At 42.4% G+C, this 25,954-nt stretch overlaps 3 protein-coding genes across 4 annotated transcripts in view; 1 reads left to right on the top strand and 2 right to left on the bottom strand.

Moving 5' to 3' along the window:
• LOC126394685 (frizzled-3-like) overlaps positions 1-3,573 on the top strand; it is a 40,186-nt gene extending 36,613 nt beyond the window's left edge. The window contains exons 10-11 of the mRNA XM_050051679.1: positions 601-764; positions 858-3,573. Coding sequence (XP_049907636.1) covers positions 601-764; positions 858-1,080 — 387 coding nt within the window. The 3' untranslated portion in view covers positions 1,081-3,573. The remainder of the gene's footprint in view (positions 1-600; positions 765-857) is intronic.
• A 973-nt stretch (positions 3,574-4,546) lies between these two features.
• kif28 (kinesin family member 28) lies at positions 4,547-17,014 on the bottom strand. Its single transcript, XM_050050280.1, has 28 exons — positions 16,994-17,014; positions 16,405-16,539; positions 14,888-15,079; positions 14,664-14,714; positions 14,351-14,503; positions 14,199-14,234; positions 13,867-13,986; positions 12,667-12,774; positions 11,817-11,971; positions 11,625-11,736; positions 11,456-11,523; positions 11,138-11,280; positions 10,922-11,043; positions 10,661-10,751; positions 10,432-10,492; positions 10,026-10,149; positions 9,797-9,932; positions 9,587-9,705; positions 8,445-8,552; positions 8,248-8,340; positions 7,938-8,078; positions 7,369-7,439; positions 7,156-7,290; positions 6,610-6,776; positions 6,144-6,238; positions 5,434-5,566; positions 5,197-5,330; positions 4,547-5,079 (listed from the first exon to the last, which is right to left on the bottom strand). The coding sequence occupies exons 1-28, from the start codon at positions 17,012-17,014 to the stop codon at positions 4,921-4,923; spliced, it is 3,183 nt and encodes a 1,060-aa protein (XP_049906237.1). The 3' UTR covers positions 4,547-4,920.
• Positions 17,015-18,215: 1,201 nt separating this feature from the next.
• ahctf1 (AT hook containing transcription factor 1) overlaps positions 18,216-25,954 on the bottom strand; it is a 28,158-nt gene continuing 20,419 nt past the window's right edge. For both annotated transcript variants that reach the window (XM_050051650.1, XM_050051660.1), the window contains exons 33-40: positions 25,526-25,647; positions 25,089-25,411; positions 23,042-24,985; positions 22,474-22,747; positions 20,205-20,381; positions 20,023-20,120; positions 19,758-19,846; positions 18,216-19,421 (exon numbers count right to left, since the gene is read on the bottom strand). In XM_050051650.1, coding sequence (XP_049907607.1) covers positions 19,223-19,421; positions 19,758-19,846; positions 20,023-20,120; positions 20,205-20,381; positions 22,474-22,747; positions 23,042-24,985; positions 25,089-25,411; positions 25,526-25,647 — 3,226 coding nt within the window. In that variant the 3' untranslated portion in view covers positions 18,216-19,222. The remainder of the gene's footprint in view (positions 19,422-19,757; positions 19,847-20,022; positions 20,121-20,204; positions 20,382-22,473; positions 22,748-23,041; positions 24,986-25,088; positions 25,412-25,525; positions 25,648-25,954) is intronic.

Genomic DNA, 25,954 nt, shown 5'->3' with positions numbered 1-25,954 from the left:
TATGACTTTTTAACACACTATACTGTGACTTTTTTAACATACTATAGTATGACTTTTTTAACATACTATACATAACTTTTTTTTTACATATACTATGACTTTTTAACAAACTATACTATGCCTTTTTTGAACATACTATATTATGACTTCTTGTTTTTTAACATACTATACTATGACTTTTTTAACATGCTATACTATGACTATATATGTTATACTAAGGAAGAAAGTCTTAAAAAGCCTTTATTGTAGTGGCTAAATCAGTAAAACAGCCAACATGTTACAACCAACTTTACAACTTCACCATGACTTTTTTTATAACATACTATACTATGAATTTTTATAACATACCATAGCATGACTTTTATAACATACTATCTAATAACTCTTATAATTTCTTAACATCCTAATAGATTATTTGCTTCATTTAAGTGATGGAATGAGCAGGTACAGAATATAAACATGTTTTTATGTTGTGATATATATATTTTTTGCCTAACTTGTACTTAACTATTTAACAAAACATTTAAGACCAAATCTTTGTCCCAGATTTTAATGCCAGTAGTTATTACATCCATCTGACCTCTTGTAATCCTCCTGTAGGGCACATCTACCCACGCCTCTTCCACCCACTTGGCTGTCCTAGATGACCTTGATGAGCCAGTCAGAACTCACCATGGCCATCCCACCTCCACCAGGAGTAAGGCCAGTAGTGTCCACAGCAAGGCCAGCTACCACGGCAGCCTGCGCCGCACTCGTGACGACAGGTAGAGCGGGAAATCCATGACTTCCTGTTTCTCTGTCAAAAGTTGTGAATGAGGTCAAACTAAGGATTTCTCTCCTTCCCTCTGCTCCCTCAGGAGTGATACTATGGTTCACCGAGGTACAGAGGAGCGCAGTTTCCATGGCAGCATGCCACGTCTCGACCACCCGCTCTCCGCTCACGGCAGCCTCCATCAGATAGACAGCAACTCAAGGCATGGCAGCCAGCAAGACGAATCTGAGGCCCCACCTACACTCATCACCTACGGAACAACAGGAAGCGACAGCCAAGCTGCAGAGAATGACGGCACCAGCGCCTGAGAAGAGGCGATTATTATAAAGATGCTGTCAATGCCTTTTAAAGGAAGATTTGCCCTGTGCTGATACACACCCGTCTGTTTAGTGTGTAGGTGTTTCCCTTGAAGGTGGAGAATGTACCAGTGAGTGCTGTGGTGCTGATTATTGCCGTCAGTTCCTTGCTGATCATTTGTTAGCAGTGTGGCTAACACAGATCAGTCACTGAACTTGACTGATCTTGCATAGATTCAGTTTAGTGTCACTGTTAGCTAGACAAGTTTGTTTACGTAACAGTTTGAATTTACACAGCAGATGTCCCTTGAATACTTGTCAGGCTGAGCCAACAACACCTCCATCAGTGATGCTGACATTATTCAGGGATCATTTTGGTTGTACCCAGGTAAACCAGAGCTGGCACTGAATAGGAAACACTAAAAAAAGTGGGATGTCATCAGACTTACAAGAACACTTAGCATTATTTCCAAAACATGATCTGTCACCATCTTGCAGGACCTACATGAATATTATTAAATATGTGAACACTGCCGAGTATTGCTTTTGTAACAATCCTAACTGGTTTGCCTACTCTCACATAAAAGTTGACTTACTGAAGTCAGTCTGTACTAAGACTTGATTATTCCCGACCTGTTTGCTCTGGACTGCAGCTCTTAATGAACGATGTTTATCTTTGTGTGGCTTCAGAGACTGATACATATGGGCTTAATGTAAAATCGTGGACCTCTCTGTGGTTTAGTGAAATATTTTTATACTGTGAAAATTGTCCATCTGCTGCTGAAAGCTTCATTACGTGAGTGTGTATTAGAGAGCATGAGTGAGTGAGAGATAGACACTAACTGTCATATTTTTTTTCAAATTTCAATTCTCGCCTCCAGTGGTGAACGGAGAGAGCCTAATGGAGGGAGCTGACAGATCTGTGTAACCCAGAATGTAGAAGGGTTGTTTCAGAGTCAGAAAGACGGTGATATAATACAGACATGGTCGGGTAATTGAGCTGGAATAATGTGTGTGCACTTAGACACACACTCACATTTATTCCAACTCATGCTGCTTTTTGGCCTCCAAAAGTCATCTTAGCACTGACATGTCTGCATTAGCTTGATAGAGTTAGAAGAGTAGTTGTCCAAAAAAATGAAAGAAGCAGCATACTGATCAAAGGTGGCTGATATCCAGAGTATTGTAACCCAAATTTAGAAAGTCCCCTGGCTGCGAGGACTGGAGTGCAGCTTAAAAATGAAATCAGCTATTCTGAAATCTGTCACATACACGAGGCTGAAAGGTTGTTTTTGAGAGCAAGTGCTTTTTTTCTAATGTAATTTTCACCACTGTACTTGATAATGTACTTTAACTGCTATTGTACATGCTCTTTGCTGGTGTTTGTTTGTTTGTTTGTTTGTTTTGTTGTTCAGACATAGAACTGAGACTTACCCAAAGAGGTGCAGATAACTGGCAGTGATACTGTAGGAAAAAAAAACATTTGCTAATAGCGCATTGCTACATTTTCTCTGACATTATTTTACGTTTAAGTAAATGTTACAGGAGGTGTATAGTGTAAATGTTTTTCTATAATTTGTGTTTTGTTCCCTTGAGACCCAATTAACCTACCTCACCTGTACCCTCAGCCTTCTCTGTACCTGTGGGCGCGCACACACACACACACATTTACATTATTAGGTGCTTTATGTAAAGCAAAAACAAAACTCATGAACTCAACATGAATATTTCTGAACTCATGTAAAATATAAAAATCAAACACACTTAATTGACTCACTCATGGTTTCTGCCTTCAACACACACACACTCATCAGTAGGCTATCTGTCGCTGTCTGTCCGTCCTCCCCACAGTTGGCTTTGTGTTTTTCCAGTCTACCTCTTCAGTTCAACTCTCTGGCCTTTTACTGCTGCCTCTCTCCTCCTGTCTGTCTCCACCTCTCATGACCAACCACCTACTGTCAGCGTACCTGCCTGCCTATCTGTTGTACATATTGTCTGTTCTATTTGATGACTAATCTGCCTCACATCTGCCTTCTGCCTCTCCTCCTGTAAATGTGCCCACGCTTATCTTTTTCTGGACCTACAGCAACTGTCTGTATTCTTTCGATTCACGACTGCTTATGAACATTAACCGTTGTGCTTTTACCTCTGAATTGGACAAAACAACGAGAGATGCTGTGTCAGACACCGTCATTGAACTCAAGAGGAAATCTTATTAAATATCTCATTCTTGTTAGTTCACGTCAGTCTGTGATCATTAATATTAGCCCCCCCCCTACATTGAGACATGAGGAAGAAGAGCTCTCCTTGCTCCCCAGTTTCTGATGTCATGCTGTGATACAGCTTCAGAGTGAACCGCAGTCGCTTGAAAATATGACACGTTATCAACGATGGTTAAAAAATATAATATTGTGAATTTTGAAACTTGAGTTGTATTTGCCTTTTAATTTATTTGCAGTTTGGGACTGTAATGACTTCTTTTACATGCAGTCTAATAAACTTTTTATAGACTTATGTGCTCTTGTTATTCTGTTAATACTGAACTTGTGTCCTTATTCTTACTGACTGGTGGTCACTTAATTTATTTGATAAATTAAACAACAGTGCACACGTGCGCACAGTCACCTGACTTTTTTCCATTGCAGCTCTGAAGGGGAAGGCAAGAATAGGGAATGACATGTAAATGCTACTAATATCCCATTTTCACACTGATACACGTGATGAAAATACATCAAACAGTGTCATATAGTGATAAAAGAAAATAAAAACACTCAAATTCAGAAACCAGACCAGAAACTGAGAACTGTCCTACAATAGACCACCATTTTTTTTTATCTTCAGAATATGCAGATTTAATTTCACTCAGGAATTTACTCCACTCCTCCGCCCTAGAGTAAATGTGCTTCTTCCTACTTTACTTTTTAGATTGGGTTGTTTCAGGTAAGACACACTACCCCTCAGGCCATGGCAGTCCCAAACACAGCGGTAAAATAATTTGGACATAGACCTTGTACAGTCTTGTAAACCATATTATGTTTTAACTGTTAAATTCTACCTTTAACAGGGAGCCAGTTCAATTCTTTAAAAATAATATGCATTTTGACTGAAATGGTTAAGACATCTGAATACCAAATTATTTACAGAAACTAGAATTATATCCTATTAGACATTTGTGTGAAGTTTTGTCATAATTAGCATAGGAATTATTGAGTTACAGCCAAAAACATGTTTGGTGAGGTCACACTGACCTTGACCTTCAACCACCAAATTCTAATCTAAAGTTTATTCTTCAGTCCACAGTACAAGTGGATGGTTGTGTCAAATTTGAAGAAATTCCCAGAAGGTGTTCTTGAAATATTGCGTTCGCGAGAATGAGATGGATGCAAGGTCACGGTGACCTTGATCTTGGACCAGTGACCACCAAAATCTATCAGGTCATCATTAAGTCCAAGTGGCCATTAGTGCCAAAGTTGAAGAAATTATGTTGAGGTGTTCTTGAGATATCACAATCACAAGAACGGGATGGACAACTCGAAAACGTAATGCCTCTAGCGACGGCTGTCGCCTGCATGGAGGCATATAAAGTAACGATTAGTAAAAAAGAAATCCAATTACACCAAATGACAAATCTGTATCTTGACATCATTTTATGAATCTTGCAAATATCAGTAACATGTAAACGTCCAGTTCAGTGACCACATTTGGAAACAACTACTTAGAAAGGGCAGCATCTTCACCTTACACACACACCTCTCACCTCACATTGGAAATGTCTGCTGCAGTGTTTTAAAGGAAAGAATGAACAGAGACATTCATAAGACTTTGTAAGAAATCTGTAAACATGTAACTCAGTCAAGACCAGATTCCCGATCGCTCTCGTTTGCGGCGGACGATGGCGGCTACATCTTGTTTGAGTGTGGAGACGCTCTGTTCCAGCTGCTCGGAGAAGTCCCTCAGCAGACGACTCTGCTCGTCCACAAACAGTCTGAGCCCCAGCAGGTCGGACTCCTCCTGGAAACAACAGGAACACATAACCTCAAAACTAGCATCAGCAGTTTACCGCAAACATGTACTGTACGCTAGGGCTACCACCTCTACCACCACCAGGGTCTAGACATGGATACATACGCTGGGCCTGTGTCTGCGCAGGCGTTGCAGCTGACCCCTGACTGAGGTCATGCTGTGGTAGAAAACTTTGAGAGCACGAGCGAACTCTGCATCACAGCTGGGACGCACCGATCGACCTCGCACACTCTCCCCACCTAACACACAGACGGAGGAAGGTGTCATATAGTCTTATATTTCATGAGTGTGAATATTTTTCCACCCAAAGTGTATGAATCTAAACTGTCATATCTCAGTTACCGTTCCTGGCTGCACTGAGTTGTTCTCTCAGACTGTGATTCTCTTTTCTCAGTGATGCATTAACACTCCTCAGCTCCTCCAAGTCCTGCTGAAGAACTCTGACTGAACAGCTGAGCTCTGTGGAGTCTACAGGCTGCAACACACACACACACACACACACACACACACACACACACAGACACACACACACACACACTCATTTATATGAGCACAGTTATTGAAATTTTTGCATTATGATTGTTGTTGCTTGAAATTTCTCATTAAAGGAACCCAAAATCAAAAGTGCTGAGTGTTGGCAAGGTCGGTCGTAAAGATGTCTGCCTTCTCTCACGTTAATGGAATTAAATGGCGCTCAGCTTGTGGTGCCCAGAGTGCCCAAAAAATATGTTACAAAAAGTACAGTGTCATGCTTGAAGTGCTGGACATTGGGCTTCCTCACAGACCATTTGCATTTATGGATAAAAACTTTCCATTTAAAATGAGAAGGTTCAAAATAAAGACATGATCACTGTCCAGATAATTCTTTCCATAATAAAAAATAACATCTCTTTTTTGTTCCACGCAACATTTCAGAAACATGTTCAACAAGAATACATAATGTATTAGGTTACACATGTATCTCCTTCGTAGTGTGTATGTGCAGATTTAGAAACACATTGAAAGGAAAGCTCATTCCTGACACATGAATACAAACTCAGTGTTAAACTCACCGCCATGTCTGTTGTGCCTGCCTCTTCAATGATGAAGATACCCTCTGTAGTCATCCTCACTCCCTCCAGAGATGAGATCAGGTCAGTACAACCCTCTGGAACAGAAAGCCAACACGCATCAGCAGCTTTAACGATACCTACTGTTTATTTTGTCAGTTGTACATTTTTAGCACTGACGTGAAGATGATAATAATGAGATGTGTCTGACAGGGAGCCGCTCTAATGAGGCTGAGGGAGCATCAGACTGGGTAGTAATATCTGATTACTTTCATTTTGAGCTGTTGCTGTGACAGGAGATCATTTACAGCAGTGTGAAATAAAGTATTCATAACTATGTACTAAATACTACTATATAGCATACTGATTTTACATGCACTGTTTGTAGCAAATATTTACTGAAATCCATGAGATCAAGGCCTCCAGATTTTTTTCTTGTCCAATCATGCGTCCATCTCTTCATCCTCACCTTGAAGGCCCCAGAGCTCCAGCACTACAGCGCTGCTCTGCAGGTAGTCCAGCAGACGTTGGGAGGTGTGGAGGGAGGCAAAGTGAACTCTGTGATCCAGCAGAGGATTGACGTTATGCCACACAGCCGGAGTGTAGAGAGGCTGACTGCAGTCAAACAACCTGAAACTGAGTGAGTGGAGGAGAATGAAGGAGAACAAAGAACAGTGTCTCACTTCTGGATGTGTGAAGTCAGAAGACAGTTATTTTCCAAAACTCTATCATGACATTACTGTACTAAAAATGCCACAGAAAACAGAAAAAAAAAATCTATGCTAAATTCACTGGTGACCCCCGGCATGGTCCCTGTGCATGTTCTGCTTTTTTAATGACATAAGATACTATGACTTTTTTATGACTTCTTTTATTACATATATAAAATACTAAATTCATTGATGACCGCTGTTCCCAATCTTGACCTCCAGTTCCTGGGCCATAATTCACTGTAGGTATTCTCTGTATCATCCCTGCACTTCCATGCCTCCACATGTAGCCACATATGCCTCACCCAATTTGGACCCCTCTGTTGCGGGCCTCTCTGATCCAGCGCAGGCCACAGCACTGTTCCAGGACCAGCTGGAAGTCCAGTCGTCGACCCAGTAACTCAGATGGGTCGATCAGAATGTCGTCCTCACCCAGAGGGCTGAAAGGTGAGAGATATTATTTACTAATGTATCTCTATGTGCTTATTAGGATTATTCACATTGTGTGTGTGTCATACAGTCCCGTGGAGCTGCAGGGGACCAGCTGTGCTTGTAGAATGGCCTCCTCTGTGCCCTCTGACCCCAGCACCTGCACACAGAGATTATCAACTGTGGTAGAAATAAATATTAAATATGAAGAAATGTGTGGTTTGTGTATTGTCAGAGTCTGGTAATTTGGAAGGCCTCAGTCTGTCACACTTGGCATACTTTATATGAGGAGGCTCAGGGTATCTGGAGGGTAAAATAAGAAGAAGACCTTCACTAGTCTGGACCGAGGGTTACTCAACATTGTTTTGTCTCCCCCCTGGTAGCCTGATTATACATGTATGATGTAGGATACCCTGTATGAGGGTGAGTGAATGTAATGTTAATTTAAGTTTTTGGTATGACTATGTCTATGCATGCTGTACCAAGATGCTGTAATAAACTAATATATTCAATTCATGACAACTGAAGCTCATGAAGTTATTCTTTTATTCCTTCCCTTGACATCATCAGCCAAATACCACTCTGTGTTCACCTCTCAGTACCATCCAACAATACTGTCAGATGCTGAAGTGTGTGTGTATATGAAGTGTGTGTGTACCTCGAGTTGCTCTTCCAGAGGGATGCGGAAGGCCAAAGACTGCAGCCAGAGGTGAGCAGTGCCCAGGAGCAGAGGCTCCACAGGATCCCAGAACGGGTCTTTGTCTCTGGGTAATGCAACTGTAGAAAGCCCCTCGACTCTCTGACGGCAAGAACCAAAAGACAGATCAACATTTTTAGGATTGCTGATTATCTACAACATCAAAGAAGGGACAGCAAAAACAGACACACAAATACATTTCTGTTAATTTGTAAAAAGTCTCTTTGCAACATTTTGAAAAACTTGAGCAATGTTCTATTTATTGAATTACACTGTCTCTGCTCCTCTCAGCCTGGTGCTGCTGGTAGGCTTCCTCCATCAGGAATTTACGGTTCACAAACTTGGCCTTGGACCACATCCACACCTGGGGAGGAAGTGTGACAGTAGTTTAGACAAAGAATCCAACTGAAATTATAGCAAGATAATGAGCTGGGGTGCATTAAGATACATTCAGAGAAATGGACTGACCTGTTTTCTTCCCACAGAGGTGACTCGGACAACAATCTCCTTCTCCAGATCATGTCCTTTTGGATCCGACAGTGCCAGATTCTTGATCTCCAACTTAAACTCCACCCCCTGCAAACATGGCAGATGATAAATTGCATATGTTTATTAAAGGTCCAGTGTGTAGGATTTAGGGGGATATATTGGCAGAAAAGATATATCATAAATATGTTTTCATTGGGAACAGGACTGCATCCACAGAGTCCGCCATGTTTCTACAGTAGCCTTTAATGGACAAACCCAACACTGGCTCTAGGTAGGGTCATTTGCATTTACATTTTTTGCGTCAGTTACTGTAGTTAGAAGCCCCTCTGCGACAAGATTGTTGGAATGACACTTTTTTTTAATGTGAAACTGCTTTATTCAGGGTTTGTACCATTTTAAATCACCATGTTCATTTGTTTCGGAGAGGAAGAGAGATCTCTACAGAAAATGTAGCTCACATTAAACGACTGGATCTCAAGTTACCAGAGGAATTAAGTGAACAAATATTAGCAGGTGCTAAGCTAGTACCCTGTCTCCGACATGTTGAACAGCATCGAATAAACACTAATTTGTAATGTGAAACTGCCTTGCTCAGTGTTTTTACTGGTTTAAATCACTGGGTCCTCCTGAACATCTGAATCGGAAGTAAAGTGAGCACACATTGAGTTATCAGAGGAAAAGGTCAGCATACATTAGCAGGTGCTGGGATAGGAGCCCTTCTGCGATGTGCCAAACAGCATCGGAGAAACACTGATTGTAAACTGAAACTGCTTCATTCAGTATTTAACTGGTTTTAATCACTGGGTCTGTTTGTTTTGGAGAAGTAAACTCCTCTGTGGATAATTTGGTCCCCAATAAAATCCTCTTGAACAAACACTAAATCCCCCTAGATCTTACACACTGGACCTTTAATTGCTACAACACAGCAATGACCACATAAGACTTTAAAATTAAGAACATATATTTTAGTTGATTTAGAATCATAGCTGCCTCCAGTAAGAAAGTAATAACTAGAGAGATACTCAGCTTCTTCAAAAACCAGAGCAGAAACAACACAGCAGTTTAACACTGAATGTCAGTGCAGTGAATCTGAACATTCGCTGAGTGTGTGTGTGTGTCACCTTGTTCAGCTCCTGGCTAATCTGATTGGCCTCAGCCACCATGGGCATCAGTTTGATGTAGTCATAGAAGACGGCCAGCAGACTGGGGTCTGTCTGACTGGAGCCAGCACTGGACTCACCTAAACACAGGCACAGAGAGGATACCTGATAAGTTACCTCCAAAGATAAACCTCCTTTTCTTCCACTTATCGATTCGATCCTGTGACTCACCCAGGTGGATGCCCTCAGCAGCCGCCAGCTCAGACTGGAAGTAGTCGTAGTCGTAGCGGCTCCAGTCATCCCCGCCCCTCTCAGAGGGATAACCAATGAACAGGTAGGTGCAGTTGGAGCCGAGAATGAGGCGGTCCTGGAGGGACAGGAAAAAGGAAAAATGCCTGAGTGTTTGCGTGTCTATGTCACACAGTGTTATCATAAAGTTTGCATATGTGTTGACACCAACCAGGTGCTGCAGCTCAGTTGTCTGGGAGACAGCGTTGCCATTGACAGTGACCTTGGACCCTGCCAGCGGGGTCAGGGTTACTCGGCGCTGTTCATTCCTGAATACAGCATGACGCTCCTGGATCCTGACACATGAACACACACATGTGCAAACATAAACAGGTGTGTGTAAACCCAAAGATAATGAAAAATACTGAGCTTCCAGACGAGCCTGCACTCATGCACATCTCATTTTACGGGTCACAGGGCCTGCAGCTTACCCCAACATGCACTTGTGGAATGCCCTCGAAAAGAGGTCGTCAATCAATTACGTCATTCAAATCCACTTTTAGACATTATGTGTGGGCTGTGGAGTGTCTCTTATCTCACTTGCTGCTCTTTTATCCCTGGACGTGATATAAACTCACCCTAAGCCTTTGATAGAGATGGATCTTGGGGAGGAGTCACACAGGCCAATGTCCCACTCACCTGCAGCACATAACAGCATTAATGAGTGCTAATGAACACGTTAAAAACTGTAGCAATGGGTCTGTCAGGTAATGTGATACTGCTCAGTCACTTTGGCTCTCTGGCTCACTTATATCTATGGCATTCTCCATGAACTGAAATAGTATAAAGAGATACAGACAGACTTACCCTCCTGAATGAAAAGCTTGACCACTCCTGACAGCTGAGCGTCCTCGTTGATGTTCAGGATGTAGGGATGCATCTGCATCATCCTCCTCTCCTGACAGAGGAACATCACACGTGGCAACAGGAGTGAAGGACAAATACAAAGATGTATTTATACGCTAAACCTTCATCATGTTCATTAAAGCTCAGTGCTCCAAAGGCCATAAGAAACTACAGAAACTCCTGTGTGTGTGTGTGTGTGTGTGTGTGTGTGTGTGTGTGTACCTGTGTGATGTTAGCATACTGTTGCTCCCAGTCTTTCAGCGCCTCCTGCAGGTGTTGTTCCCACAGAGTCTGAATGGCTCTGATCTGGAGCTCATTGTGGGTCAGCAGCTGACGAAGCTCCTCTTAACACACACACACACACACACACACATACACATTAGTGTTCACCCTCATCTGCTGAATTCTTTTTGTTTTTATCCTAAAAGTGAGCCTTACTGGTCTCGTCGTTAGCTCTGCGTCCCTCCTGGCCCAGCCGGCTCAGGCGCTGCAGCAGTCTGGCGTTCTCAGCCTTCAGCTCTTTAACCAGACGCTCAGTGGGGCTCTCGTTCACCACTGCTCGGTTCTGGATACGCTTTGCCCTGAAGAGTTGAGAGTATTGGGGATACAGTGGGAGAGGGGTGTGGATGGGGCACAGGTGGAGCAGAGGAAACAAGAGGAAGACCAAAACAAAACAGGGGAAAAGGAGGAGGTAAATTTTTTTATGGTGGCAACCTGCTGTAGTCATGGTTACCCTGCATGAATGGTTGCTCGTACCTCTCGGCATAGCGCAGGGTTGAGAGAGACTCCTCATAGCAGATGTCAGCAGGGCTCAGTGTGGCAATCTTGAACATTTATCAAAGCTCAGATTTAGAAATGACCACATTAATGAACACAATGCAACATCAGTGTGTGTTAGCACCATTTCCTATAAAGTGTCTGTTACCATGACAGTGCGACTGTTGCCTCCCAGTGCAGACTGCAGCAGCTTGGTGAGCACTGAGTCTCTGTAAGGTATATGGACAACCTTCTTTCCCACCGCCACATCGGCGAGGGCGCTGCAGGAGAGGAGAGGATGTGAAAGATACTGATGAACCAAAGTGAATGAAAAACAAATCAAACTAAACACCAGGCCGACCTGATGACATTGCCCAGGGTGGTGAGGCTCAGGTTGATGGCTGTGCCCTCTTTGAGTCTGTCGGCCTCCGACCCTGACGACCGCTGACGCTCACTGCCGGCCAGGTCCACCAGGTTGATGTTGGACTGCTTTGTGATGCTCTCTTTGGAAAAGATCTGACAGGAAGTCACAGTGATTTCAACAACAAATTGGATCATATTACTTTCACATGTAGTCAGTTACTGAACACAGATTACATGGCAATAATCAGTAACATAAAAAGTAAAGAAAAAGTAATCTAATTTGAATACTTTTGGATTACATCAAAGTCAAATGTTTTTTTCTCTTTAAACATCTAAAAATATTTTCAATGCAAAAACAAATAATATTGTTGTTAAATATTGGCCATTTACAGCTGTCAAATCAATTACTCTTATAAAAACAGTACTGACACAAGGGTACAGGTGTACTGTGTGTGTTCTACAGTGTGTGGGATGCTGTTTGTTTTGTTCAAGTTTCTGTTGCTGCTGTTTTTATATCAAAGGTCACATGGAGGACTCTGCTTTTGTAAGTTAAGAAGAGCACTGACTCAAAATGTTCCATAATCCTCATCAAGAAAAAGCAAAAAAAAAAGTCAGGTAATCCTTGACAAAGTAACTACTATATAAGTCCTATATATTTTTTTTCAAATGTTATCTGATCTGATTATAGTTACTTATTTTTGTAATCTGATTACATAATCACAACCACATGAAATCCTTAACTACCCAACCCTGTTAGACAGATACAGAGACACCAGCACATGTGCAGGTAAATGACATAACTTGGAGAACATGTGCTTTGTCGTAGGGCTGAAGGTGGAGCCACTCACCTGTTTGAGCTGGAGGATGATGAGCATGTGCGAGCGACTGCTGTTGGCGTTCATGTGAGTGGCAGCAGTGGTTCGGGTCCTGGTCCCCTGCTCCATCAACTGCTCCACCTGGTAACATTCACACACACATGATTGCACCTTACTATGTCCTGGTATGAAAATGAACAGTTACCATATTGCGTACATTTGCTTATCATTATCAGTATTGGAAGAAAAATGTAACCGGATGGAGAATCTCTCCTGTGTGCACCTGTGCATTTCCTTTGCTCTTCGACTGACTTTTTTACACATTCTTACATTTTAAAAAATGGTTTCAAGTTTCAACATAATAAAGCATTTGTTCTACAAAAACAACTTCTGTTTTTATTCCTTTAAGGGTCACTGTAACCAGTGATGGGAAGGTTACTTTATATTGTAACAGGCCACAGATTACTAGTTACCCTGTTAAAATGTAATAAGCAATGTAACTACTTTAATTACTCCATCAGAGTAATGCAACTTATTTCATTTGATTACTTTTTGCTAACTTTTCTTACAACTGTTTTAAAAACTGGGCAATAAATCTGAAAAATGGAGACAGGCTTCCTGCATGGCTGAAAGATGCAACGCAACAAAATAAACGGTACGCTCTACATGTAAACATTTTACAGAGAAGATTTTTTTTTTTTTGTTTAAGATTATTTTTGGGGCTTTTTTGCCTTTAATGAACAGGACAGATTGAAATGGGGTGAGAGAGAGAGAGTAGGGGTTGACACGCAGCAAAGGGTTGCAAGCCGGAGTCGAACCTCCGACCGCTGCAGCGAGGCATCACCTCTGTACATGGGGCGCCGGCACTATCCACCACGCTACCGGCGCCCCAGAGAAGAATATATTTGCATATAACCCCTTTGTAATCACCAACACTTGATTAGTAACTGGTAATATTAACAAAAACTGTGTAATACTGTCAAACTGTGATGTTCTTTGAGACAATTATCATACTGTGAGTGTACAGAAGGATACCTGAAATATCCCAAAACATCCCTAGTAGCTCTCATTTATTTTCCTTATTGCTCCTAATCATAATTCTATGATTACAAAACTGGCAGGTCATTCAGGTTTCAGCACACAACACTGTCAATTGTCTATCCAGCTCCCGTACACTGTCTCACAGAGTTTGTTACTGTACGCTGAGGTGTTTCTCTCCATCCATCCCTCTACCTGTGGGGCGCTGTCACACGGGACTGTTCGGAGACCCTCCACATAGAAACCTCTCTGCTGCTCCTCTCTGACTCTGAGCCCCCCTGGAGTACGAGACCCCCGAGACAGCAGGTCAATCACCTGGACAGAGAGGAGAGGGACAAAATAAAAAAAGGTAGAGATGACGGAAGCAGAAAGTGCTGGTCATTTATCAAAGCAGTTACTTCTCAGTGGATGTAATAGGCAGAGACATAGGAGATAACACACAAAAGGAGTTGATGAATAGCAGCTACACTAAAATAAAACAGAACGGAAAAATAAAAATGACCGCAGCTGTGTTTCCCTGCTGTTACCTGCTCATTATAGATCTCCAACATGCTGAAAAACACCTGTGTGGACATCAAGAATAAAGACATTCAGATTTTTCACAACTACCACACGGCTGTACACGACACTGTGTGCTGATAATTTATGACGACCCCAAACAGCCACACACACAGTTTACCTGACACTGTCTGCTGTCCTGGTTCTCTCTGATGGCCTGAAACAGTCGGTCACACAGTTTAGGAACCAGACCTTTGTTAGGCCCGTAACCCACCATGGAGTAACTCTTCCCTGAGCCTGTCTGCCCGTAGGCCAGCAGCGTGGCGTTGTAACCCTGCAGACATCATGTCAGGACTTTAGCTATCAGAGCAGATCTGAACTGGAGACACAGTAGAACCCTAAAATTGTTTTAGCCCACTAGCACAGAACAAAACCACAGAGCTCTGGGATATAAAACTGAATTAAACTCCAGTTAAATATCTGATGATTGCTACCTGTAGTGCATTCTCCAGTATTCCCTCCCCCAGGTCCTGGAACACACTGTCCTGGGGACGGAAAATATTTCATCTCACTCAGAGTCATTCTAGCTCAGTCTGCATTTATAATCTCTAATATTTTGTATCACTACTTGCTTATCACACATCATTCATTATGTTCTGTTGGCTGTAATAAATGTACCAACTCTCTCCCTGTTCTACCAGGATGCCTTGGAGCTGACCTGGTCGGCGTATCGTCCCCCAGGCTCCTCAGGCACGAACAGGCCTCCACGGTCTCGTGTGAAGCCACTGTGTGACCAGTAGGCGTAGTCAAAACAAAATGAACGACGGCTCTGGGACTCACGCGGGTCCTGGATGGTAATGGAGCTGGACACCATGGAGATGATACATCGGCTGCCTGCATCCCGCTCTCTCTGAAAGGAGGGAGGAAATGAAGGAGGGTGAGAAGAGAAGAGAAAAAGTTTGTGGGAGGATTTTATCTCGATCACAAGGAAAACAGGAAAAAGTGAAGAAGAAGATAAAAAATTCTTTGGAATCAATGAAGAAATAAATAAACAACTATGTTAGAGTCTGATAATGGAGAATAAGAACAAGTAAGTACTGGACGAGACACCCCAGGTGAAAACATTGTTTTTTCATGCACTGGTCAATTTTGAGATTTTGGGTTATTTTGCTTCCATAACATGTTTCCTCAAGCCAAAGGGAAAAAAAGGTCAAAAGTACACATTTAGGTGTTTATTTTGGTTCAGATTTTTGTTCTGCAAAGTACATAATTAATCAGATAATGTCTTATTTAGACATTTAAACATAACATTTCAGAAAACTAAAAAATAATTGTTTAAATGAAAGTAATCAACTGGGGAAGTTTCATGATGATATCCATATGTTAAAATTTATACTGTATTCATCTGTTGTCTTATTTTTAGACCAAAAAATAAGACAACAGATGAATAAAAAAATTTCAAACTCTGTAGCACAAAATTGTAGCAATTTTCTGATTTTTGGAGTAAGAAAAAGAGAAATCCAAAACTCCCTCTGTAAAAACATTGACTCTGATATGACAACAAAATGAAACAAGAAATTTGAACCTGACTTTATCCAATGTTCCGAATTTGCCCTGGAAATATCTGCAAATCAGTGTTTATTTAATTAGATAATGCCTCATTTGCAGTGGTGTAGTAGTAGTTGATGAGGCGGGCGTACTACTAGTTAGATGGGTAGGTTACTGAGGAGGGAGTGGGTATACTGTTCAAGATATTCCAGTGGCTTTTTGGTTGAGAGGTGGGTGTACTGTAAATGACCAGGAAAAGAGGTGGGTACACTCCAAATACTCTCCACTACTCATCTGCATTTTTAAACATGCAACATCACAAAAAAATATTTGTTTTACTGTAAGTAATAAACTGGGAAAGTTTCATGGTATTATCTTTTAGTTAGAAATTGCACCCTGTTCTCCTGAAGTGTCTCCTGCAAGACTAAATATCTGCTGTGCCACCAGAGCCACTGGTGTTCATCTGAGCTCCAGGCCACACAACATCCTCCCTCCCCATCCGTAATCATCTCACCTGCTGTATTCTCAGTGGTTTACACAGGCTTTCTTTACACTCAGTGTGTACACAGTATACAGTAACATATCAGAGAGGGTGATACCATAAGGTTAAAGTACATTGCAATGCAAACACATCAGGAAAACATCAGGCAAATAAATAACTCTCCACAAAATCGTCTGCACACTGACCTTGTTGAACGGCCGGACTCTGACGGCCACCTTGACACAGTCCTTGCTGTGCATGTCTGAGGCTTTGGCCCTCATGGTGCAGCAGGCAGGTGTCAGCACAGGAGACTGGCACACTGACTGATCCGCTCCCTCACACTGCGACGCACAACTGTGTCAGGTTACACGTTGACATGGACACAGTCAGGTCAGTGTGACGGGGAGAAACTGTGGTGTCTGTATTAGCCTGTCAGGAAATGCTTCATGAGGGTTTACTGACACGATGGGGCAAACAAACTTTTACATTGCTTAATGAAAGGTGGATGCGACCCTGAACACTTGAGTCTAAACTAAAACAGACGATGATGTGTGGTAGACAGTGCCACATGCTAAAATTAAATATTAACTGGCAACATGACTGGTGCTTTGTTGTGTTATACTAATCATCAGTATTTAATGTGGGGAGAAATATGCTTTTAACTTGCTGTATCATTAGTCCCTATGCTGGTGTTTAGTCAGTAAAGTGGAGCTGTGGAGATAAGGCTGGTTTCACTTTCACCTGCTCTGACGCTATAAATTATAGAGGAGAAACAGAGCTCTGGGAAACAGTCACATTCACACAGGGCGGTGACATGTTTACAGCTACGTTTGTGTCAACATTCCAGTGACCTTCTGAAATTAAACTTCACAGCGAATACATTCTGACATTAACCATAACCTGACCTGACATTTAAAAGATTGATTAGGTTCATCTGACGTCTGATATCTGAGCCAGGAGTCTGCAGGCATCAGACACTGACATTTACTGCTTTTTAAAGACCTTTCAAAGAAAAATTGTAATCAAATTTAAGACTTATTTTTTGGACAATTTATCCTTTTCTTCTTGAAACATTGCAGAGGTAGGTTTAATGTAGTAATAAGGTTATTAGAGTGAGTTAAGTGAAACCCTCTTAAACCTGGATCGATATCCATTTTCTTGTGCTGCATTCAGATGCCTTTCACAAGCACTTTAACTATCAAAACCTGAACATTATTAGAAAATTATCAAAAAAAATTATGTTACAGAAAATAGATCAGGTTTTGTTGGGGTTTTGGCTTTTTACTTTAATTTTTTTCTCATTTTCAGGTATTTTTTTTTATTTAACTTTTTTTTTATTTTATTTTTTAAGTTAATTTTCTTGTTTGTTTTTGATTTTTTTATTTTTGTTATTTTGGGGTAACTTCTTAGTTACTAAAGTTACTTTTTAAAACATTTAAATATCTTGTTAATTTATGGGACATGTCATAAATTTCTCATTGCCTTTTTTCCATGTTTTTGAATAAAAGTCAAGCTAATTTGCTCGGGTTTCAAAGGGTTAATCTACATTTTGCCAACAGGTTAGGTGCAGGTGTGAAGTAAAAAGACACTCTTAGGTTCAGTGGAAGGTTAAAAGATTTGTAACGTCAGAAATGTGGGCTTTCACACAGAAGAGTTTGAATCATTTTGACACACACAACTAAAAGATGGATAAATTAAATTAGATAAAATGTCTGCTGCAATTCAGACATCACAAATTAAATATTATTTAATGTCTTTTAAGGCCTTATACTTATCAAATTAAATTAAAGACATTTTAAGGACCTGCAGACACCCAGTCTGAGGCAGCAGCAGGATCTGGTCTCTGCTGTTTGGAGGGATAATGAGACGCTTGTAGCTCCTCTCAGTGGTTCACTGCACACATCAGACAGAAAGAAAAGGGCGCTGTGGCCCAGTCGTTCTGTCCGCCCACCAAACTAACAAACACAATTAAAGACGGTAAATTAAATCGATTGAGACAATCACTCAACACCAGGAGTAGAGAAGTATTCAAGCTTAACCATATTTATCAAAGAGCAGTCATCAAAAATAAGACATTCTACATACATTCATCAGAAAATAGCCTATGTGTCAGATGGTGGTGCCATAAATTTAATTAAACAAGCCTATTAACATGTCCCAAAACTATTTTAACAACTCCAAACCGCTGTGCAAGTCTTTTGTTTCTTTCACACTGTACAACATCCCCATTACATACAAAAACAGTCCAGATCTGATGGCAATAGTGTACAAGTCTGCCTCTCTCACAGAAAATCCCCCAAATGTTAAGACTATGGCGTAGGCAGTCTGATTAGATGATCAAACGCATTCAGCTTGAAAATGAACGTAATCCTTTTACGATTTATTTATTAATTTTATTTGGAACATAGCAAAAGACTATATACAAATCTATCAGTAGAAATATTCGGTCTCCACTGGGATGGTTGCTTTTCTTCTTAAAAAGAAAAAACAGCAGGCCTCGAAAATCTTAAAAGTAAACAACAAAAACAAAACAAAACAAAAAATAAAATAAAAGAGAATGTGATAAAACCTCTTCATCTGAGGCAGGTTCAGTTCAGTCTCACTGGTTTTATTAATGGGAGCTTCTAAAAGCCCACATTGATTGCTTTCCCTTGTGCCATTCATTCTGTGTCCAGAGAACTAAGCAGATTACGGGGAGCGTCGCAAATCGTCCAACACAAAATGGCCACAGACACAAGATCAAGTGAAATCAAGTGAGTATGAGCGGGACGTGTAAACTCCAAAAATATATATGCCTCTCTCACACTGCTATCCACCAGTGTGTTTTGTCCCAAAAATATATTTTCATGCCTAAATTGCTTTTATTTTATTGTCCGAGAGGAAAGTAAATACACAAAGACAGCCGCAGCCCTGTGAGGCATCGGAGGAAGTGGAACCATGATGGGTTGAAAGCTCCTGACTGAGTTGGTTCAGATCTTCCGGTGGCTGTCTGAGGTTCACTGGTTAAACCCACCACCAACCTCCTCAAAGTTTCTTTCTCCGTGTGACGGGTTTTGTGAAAACGGTGTCCATTATGCGTTTGCGTCGCAGATTCATGCTCGGGGCCGGGGCCTCTCCCTCCATAATCCTCTTCAGTGCTCGTGGAACCGGACTAGTTGGGCTGGGCAGAGGCGAGATCAGGTCCACCTCTGCTACGGGAGGCGGCTCCAATGCTGCTTTGGACCTGATGGGGGAAAAAAATAACAGGAAGTGGTTTTTGAGTCCAAACAAAAAGAGCATACAAGAGTAAATATTAATAAAATTCTTTAAACTAAGAAGTTCTTTCTTGAATCATCAGTTTTACACCAGGTTCACACTGGACGTGGAAGTGCCCCGATACGTCAGTTGTCACTCAAGCAGTCGCCTGGTTGTTTCAAACGTTTTCCAGTGTAAACAACCCAACTGGTTAACAATGGTGCCAAAAGGAAGCAGGGAGCACTCTACGTCCTCGTGACACTTCCACGTCCAGTGCAAACCCAGTGTTAGGGCTCTATAAGGCAGGAGGACAACAGGATCTTACTTGGCCGTTGGTCTGCCTGCTTTTCTGGTCTTAGAAGGTCCTGCTGCTTTCTCCACTTCAACCTGATTTTCTTCTGAAGCAATTTCATCCTGAAAATAAATAAAGAACAGCATGAAAACAAAGTAATCACAAAACTACTCTGCTTTGTGCCAGAGTACAATAAACTCATTGAATTACATGTTACAAAGTACTTATGTACAGGTTAAAAAATTAATCCCTCCTCCTCCACATAAAAAGTGTGAGCATCATAAGCAGAAGAACTTACATGAGGAGCAACAGAGGCATCTTTGACAACTCTTCTCCTGCTGCGAGTGACGGGCGCTGCAGACTCTTCACTCGGGCCGGGAGACTCTGCTCTTGAAGCTGAAACACAGACACAACACAGGGTTAAAACAATCATGGATGGATGGATGGATGGAGGTACAGGTAAATGGATTAACAGCTCACCTCTTGTTCTTCTTCGTGAGGGGGAGTAGATGAATGAATGCTCGCCTGGACTAGACTCCTCCTCCTCAGGTTCAGGGACCAGGCTGTCTTTTACAGAGAGTAGTGAGTGAACCTGCTCCACTGATGACTTCGTACTCCTCTTGCTGGTTCTTACTATCTTGGTGACGACCACTCCTCCTGTAAGCGCACAAGAGTTCTTACACTTTATGTCCATACATTTAAGCTTCTTTATTCCAGGTATGCAAACACATGAAAAGGGTGATAAGATGTAAGGTTGCCCTCTGAAAATCAGAGATGCGAATAATCGGTCGGAGAGCCTTTAGTGAACCGAGATACCCTCAAGTCGAGCAGTTGTTTTTTTGATCTGTTAGAGTAGTTTGCTTCTTTAATGTATTACATTAATGTCACTGTTGCACTGAACATTCTGCTGAATACAGTTCAATCTCTACATGAAAAAAAGCAAAACAAAACAAACAACAACAAAAAAAGTCAAATATTCGTATTGAAAAGCCAAATCTGACTCGACTCACATCATTCTGAGTCAAGGAGTCTGGGGAGAAAAGAGGTGTTTTAAATATGAGCTTTAAAATGTGAATTTACAGTCTATGTCCAGTCTATCTACGCTCTCTTCAAAGCTAAGGTTTTTTAGTAAGAATGCATGTGTTTGGAAAGTACTGTACATATGACTGAATAAATGAGACTTGAATTATACTTCACAAGTTGTGTGAGAGTTTGTAAACAGATGTTTCAATATAGTTTTACTGTTGTTAAACTTGTTTCTCTATAAATCAATCTGTTTGCCGTTTTCTATGGAGGTATGAAAACGTAACCATCGGGGGCTAATGTTGAGTTTAAGTCAGTTGGCACTTCAGCTGAGGAGCTAGAGTTGGGCGATCTTGTCCATATCCTATCGTCCTATCGCCATCTAGTGAAATCGCCGATGAACGATGTCATCGCCCGGGGGGTGGTCATTACGCGTCGCCGCTGAAACGTTCACTTATAGCCTCTCTTTGGCGTTTGAGCAGCTTTATAAAACTCTTGAACATGTAATGGCTCCTTAATTAACAAGCTGACTTTACATAGACGGCATATCTTTTCAATTTCTCCTGACATTGTGTTGTCTGGTTTGTTCACCGCTCCGCGACATGCGCGTTAAGGCCCAAACATACTTGGGCGGAACATACGCGGAACGGATTCCGCGGACGTCCGCGTGGACTCTAAGCGGACGTCCGCATGCCCTGTGCACGCAAAGCTCAGATTTTACGACCGCGCGGACTCCGCTCCGCGCACCAGTGACTGCTCGGCATGTATTTTTCACATCACAGGGATTTTTCACTGACATTTTTACAGGAAACTACAACGCGGAAAATAATGTTAACACAGGTAATGTTACTTTACATCCAAACTGAGATGGTTGGCATTTGCTCAATCAAAACAAATCACACTTCTAACACTGGGTTCATACTGGATGCAGAAGCGCCGCAAAGCATACTGATTTTTCATGGAGCACTACCCACTCGCTTTTGCCACCAATGTCGATTGGGCTGTTCACACTGGACATAGTGTGGTGCTGAGCCCTGTTGCTAGCTTGCGATCTGCCCCAACAGTTTTGGCATCTGGTCTATATTTTTTCTGCAAGTGAATCAGGCAAGAAAACCCACTGAAAATGTATTTTGAGCAATATAAAGGACATATTAGATATTATCTAATATTTCTGACTGATAAATGATAAAATATGCATCCCACATTTCCACATAATTGTAATTTCTGTCTAAATAGAGCGAGAGAGACGAGCAGAGCTACACACACATGCAATCAGAGTAGCAGAACAACTTGCTGACCGCCCCGGAAAAATTAGCTTGTGGTGTGAACGGACAGGGGAGTGCTGACAGGTGGCTGCCGAACAATGAACAAATCTGGACACTTCCGCGTCCAGTGTGAACATGGCATGAGGCTAATTAACAGTCCAAATTAAGCTTGACATATTGTCATAAAGAGTCTTTAAAAGACTCTGACCTTAAAGCACCGAGGCAGTCATAAAGTGACTTCATTTAATTCCCTGTAACTCTGTCCTCGCAGACCCAGCCCCCTCCCCAAAATTTCAAAAACTCATTGGATCCGCACTAATTATACAAACTGGACACTTGCCACAGGTGTCAAGTTATGTCAATACATCTAAGCCTCTTAATTCTATGACCGACATCTGTCATAAACTGAGAAGCAGAAAAACACAGGTCTATTTCCTGTCCGTACGCAGCCTCATACATACCATCCGGCTTGTCTTCCTCATCCTGAAGTCTCTTGATGAGGGCGTCCGCAACAGGGGTTTCAGAATCCACCTCCAACGGTGAGTCCAGTAAGGGAAGGTCTTCCTCAGGGTGATCCCAGAGTTTGCTTCTGGTGGGTCGACGGGAGTTGGTGTGACCAGCGTTACTGTTAAGTTCAGGCTCAAGTTGAACTCCACTCTTCTTTATATTTTCAGTAATTGTCTCTCCTCTCGTCTTCCTAGCACTCTGAGGAATTGATACAGGAACCAGTTTCACCTGGGAGTGTAAAAGGTCATTGATGATGGACAATGAATGGATCGGGTTATGATACAGGATAATGTAAAATGGACAAAAAGGGTGAAACTTAAAATGATATGAAGTAAAACAAAGCTGTGTTTCAATGAGAAAAGTCAGTAGATGGTTTAACATCAAACTAACTGTCAACGTAAGATGATGGTGAAAAAGATGAAGCTTTACATTCTTGGTGTGCTACTGACAGAAAATCCCTTATCAATCTGACAGTTTTCAGCTTAGTTAACATAACAACTTCCAAAGAAATGAATCACTTACTTCTGGATAAACATTTAGGGTGATCCGATTGGACTGTCGAGTCGCCCTACCAGGGCTAGAGGGTTTCTTTGGCTCCTCCTCTTTCTCTTCCTGCACGGCTGGCTGCGTCTCTGATAGTTCGGTCTTACTCTTCCTGAGGTTGCGTTTGACAGGGGATGGAGTGACCTCCAGCTGTTCCTCTTCTTTCAAGATCTCTAACGGTGTTGACTCCACCACGCTGCTATTCAATATCCTTCTGCTGGACCTCCTTGGAGTGTTTCCCTGAGTGGTTCTTTGTTTAGCCGGTGTTGAAGTTTTGGAGGTTCGTCGTCGAGAAAGTTTTGTATCTGTGACCTCCTCTTGTTCTTCCTCATCTTTGACTTCAGACACCTCCTCACTTTCTTTCTGGGTCCTCTGGCTGGTCCTTGTTGAGGTGGCCCTCTGGGAAACCCGCCGTCTGGCTGGAGAAGAGACCTTTGAGGTTGTTGCAACTGTGGTATCATTATCCATGGCGTCCTCCTCTTCAAACTCGTCTCTCGGAGGCTCTGGCTGGGCATTGCGAGTACTTCTTCGAGGTGTGCTAGCTCGGACTTTAGTGTCTTTGGTCTGTTTACCTTTTCGAGGTGTGCGACGTGGCGAGGCAGGCACCAGAGTGCTTGTTTCTGCCTCCTCCTCTGGCTCCTCCACTTCCTCCAGGAGGGGAGAGATAAAGGTAACCGTCCTCCCTCTCGTGGTCCTCCTTGTTGGGGTGGAGGGAGCTTTCTTTTTCCTCTGAGAAGTGGGGGTCTCTGGCACAGATGGTTCCTCTGGTTGGGTATTTGAGCTCAAAACCTGCTCCATAGGTTTCTCTTCCTTAACATCGTTATCTTTTCTCGGTCTTCCCCTGGTTCTCCTTTTTGTTTCCGTCTCTGTATTAATGTCTTCCTTGTTATCTTCTGTCTCTGATAACACTTTGTGGTCCTGCTGCTTCTCCTCCTCAACAGTTGATGTCTCCGTGCTGGGAATTGTGTCCTTGTCCATATCAACAGGTCCATTCTCTTCAGGCTCTTCCTGGTCCTCAGCAGGTGTTGGTTTGTCCTCTCCCATCTTCTCCTCAGTAGCATCTTTCTCTGCAGTAGAGTCTTTGTCTTCCACAGCTGCCAGGAGTTCTTCCACTGGGCTTGGTGCAGAGGCTGAAAGAACTTCATGTTCATGATCTTCACCCAACGTCACTGCAGGGATGTCTTCCTCAGGACTTGGTTCAGAGGCTGAAAGAACTTCAGGTTCATGATCTTCAACCATCGTCACTGCAGGGACGTCTTCCTCTGGACTTGGTTCAGCGGCTGAAGGACCTTCAGCTTTATGGTCTTCAACCAACATTACTAACTCTGCATTGCTCTGTTCCTCAGTATCCTCGTTCTCATGGTTTTCCCCAGTGTTTTCAGTTTGTACGTCAGCTTCCTCACCCAGTTTTACAATTTCTGACTCTGTCAGTCCATCTAACTCAATTCCATCCAAGGTGTCCATCTCTTCCCTGTGGTCCTCTTCTAACACTTCTTCAGACAAAAGAGGATCCTGATCATCTGTGCCCAGAACAATAACCTCAGGTTTGGCCTCAAGTTCATCAATAACCTCCACTGCTGGAAACAGAGTGGGAGGGTCAGAGGACTGCAAATCGTTCTCCATGGGCAGCATGTCTGCCTCTTTATTCCCTTCCTCGTCCAAATCCAGCATCAGAGAGAAGCCGCTCTGAGATTCAGATCTCGGGTCGTCTGGCACAATTGTTTGCTGAAGATCTGGAAGACCCAGCTGTGGATGGATCAGGCTGTCCTGCCCCTCCACAAGCTCCAGGGGTACCAGGAGAGTGGTGGAGGGTTTGAGCTCCATGTATGATGATCCTTGCTCATCCTCATCTGCCTCCATCCCACCTTCATCTGCCCCGAGTCTCACCATCACCACCTCACCTTCCATGTCCTCCTCTACCATCTGTAAACACACAGGAAAAATGATTTGTTGATTTTCTTCACTGATTAAACGATTGATTTTAATGACAGAAAAGGATTCAAAATGTTTATCACAACTTTGTTACCTTTATCTCTGTGCCAGGTGTGATCAGAGAGAACTCCGCAGCCTCTTGCTCTGGCAGACCTGGCAGGAAGTGTGTGTGTCCTTGTTGTACAAAGACTGAACTGGGTTGGAGGGGTGGTAGTCTCCCATTACCCTGGACCTCCTCAATGATCTCCACCTCACTACCAGAGTCTTCTTCCTCCTCCTCCTCTTCATCCCCTTCTTCCTCCTCCTCCTCCTCCTCAGCTTGATCAGACTCCTCCTCCTCCTCATCTTCTTCTTCTTCTTCTTCTTCCTCAGACAGAGCACTAGAAAGGTCTTCACTATCATTTACACTCACAACAGCTAGGAGATACAAAGAAAGCAGAAAAGTGCAGGTGTGTGAGTAAACCAGTAAAAAGACACAGTTAACAGTTAAAGCACCAGTGTTAATGTGCATGTGTGTAAAATCTTCCTCACAGTGGGAGTCTGTGCCAGTTGGCTCAGAGGATGTCACAGAGGCAGTAGATTTTTGGCTGGTGAACACCGGTGGAGCTTCAACAGCTGCCTGCGCCTCCTCTTCAGCCTCACCTGGCAGCTCACTGGGAGAAAGGAGAATATTATCTTTCAAACTGTCATAAACATAACAGTAAACAGCTGAAAGGGCTAGAAAAGCACAAATGTAGCAGTTTCGAACCAAATCCCCACATTTAATTGATATGTACACTCATTGACATCAAAGGGTTGTTTCAATATAGACCTATATGACCTAAATAATATTTTCAGCTAAAAAAAAAAAAATCCTGTTCCTTGAGTTTGTTCATGTTCAATTTCTCATGACCTACAATCCCTTGTCAAACTATGGTTAAAGTCCCAGGAACCAAAACTAGAACTCCTGCTGGCTGAATG

The sequence above is a fragment of the Epinephelus moara genome, chromosome 1 (genome assembly GCF_006386435.1).
Source record: "Epinephelus moara isolate mb chromosome 1, YSFRI_EMoa_1.0, whole genome shotgun sequence".
Lineage (NCBI taxonomy): Eukaryota > Metazoa > Chordata > Actinopteri > Perciformes > Serranidae > Epinephelus > Epinephelus moara.
Note: the sequence above shows the minus strand (reverse complement) of the source record. Positions and strands in the feature narration are given on the sequence as shown.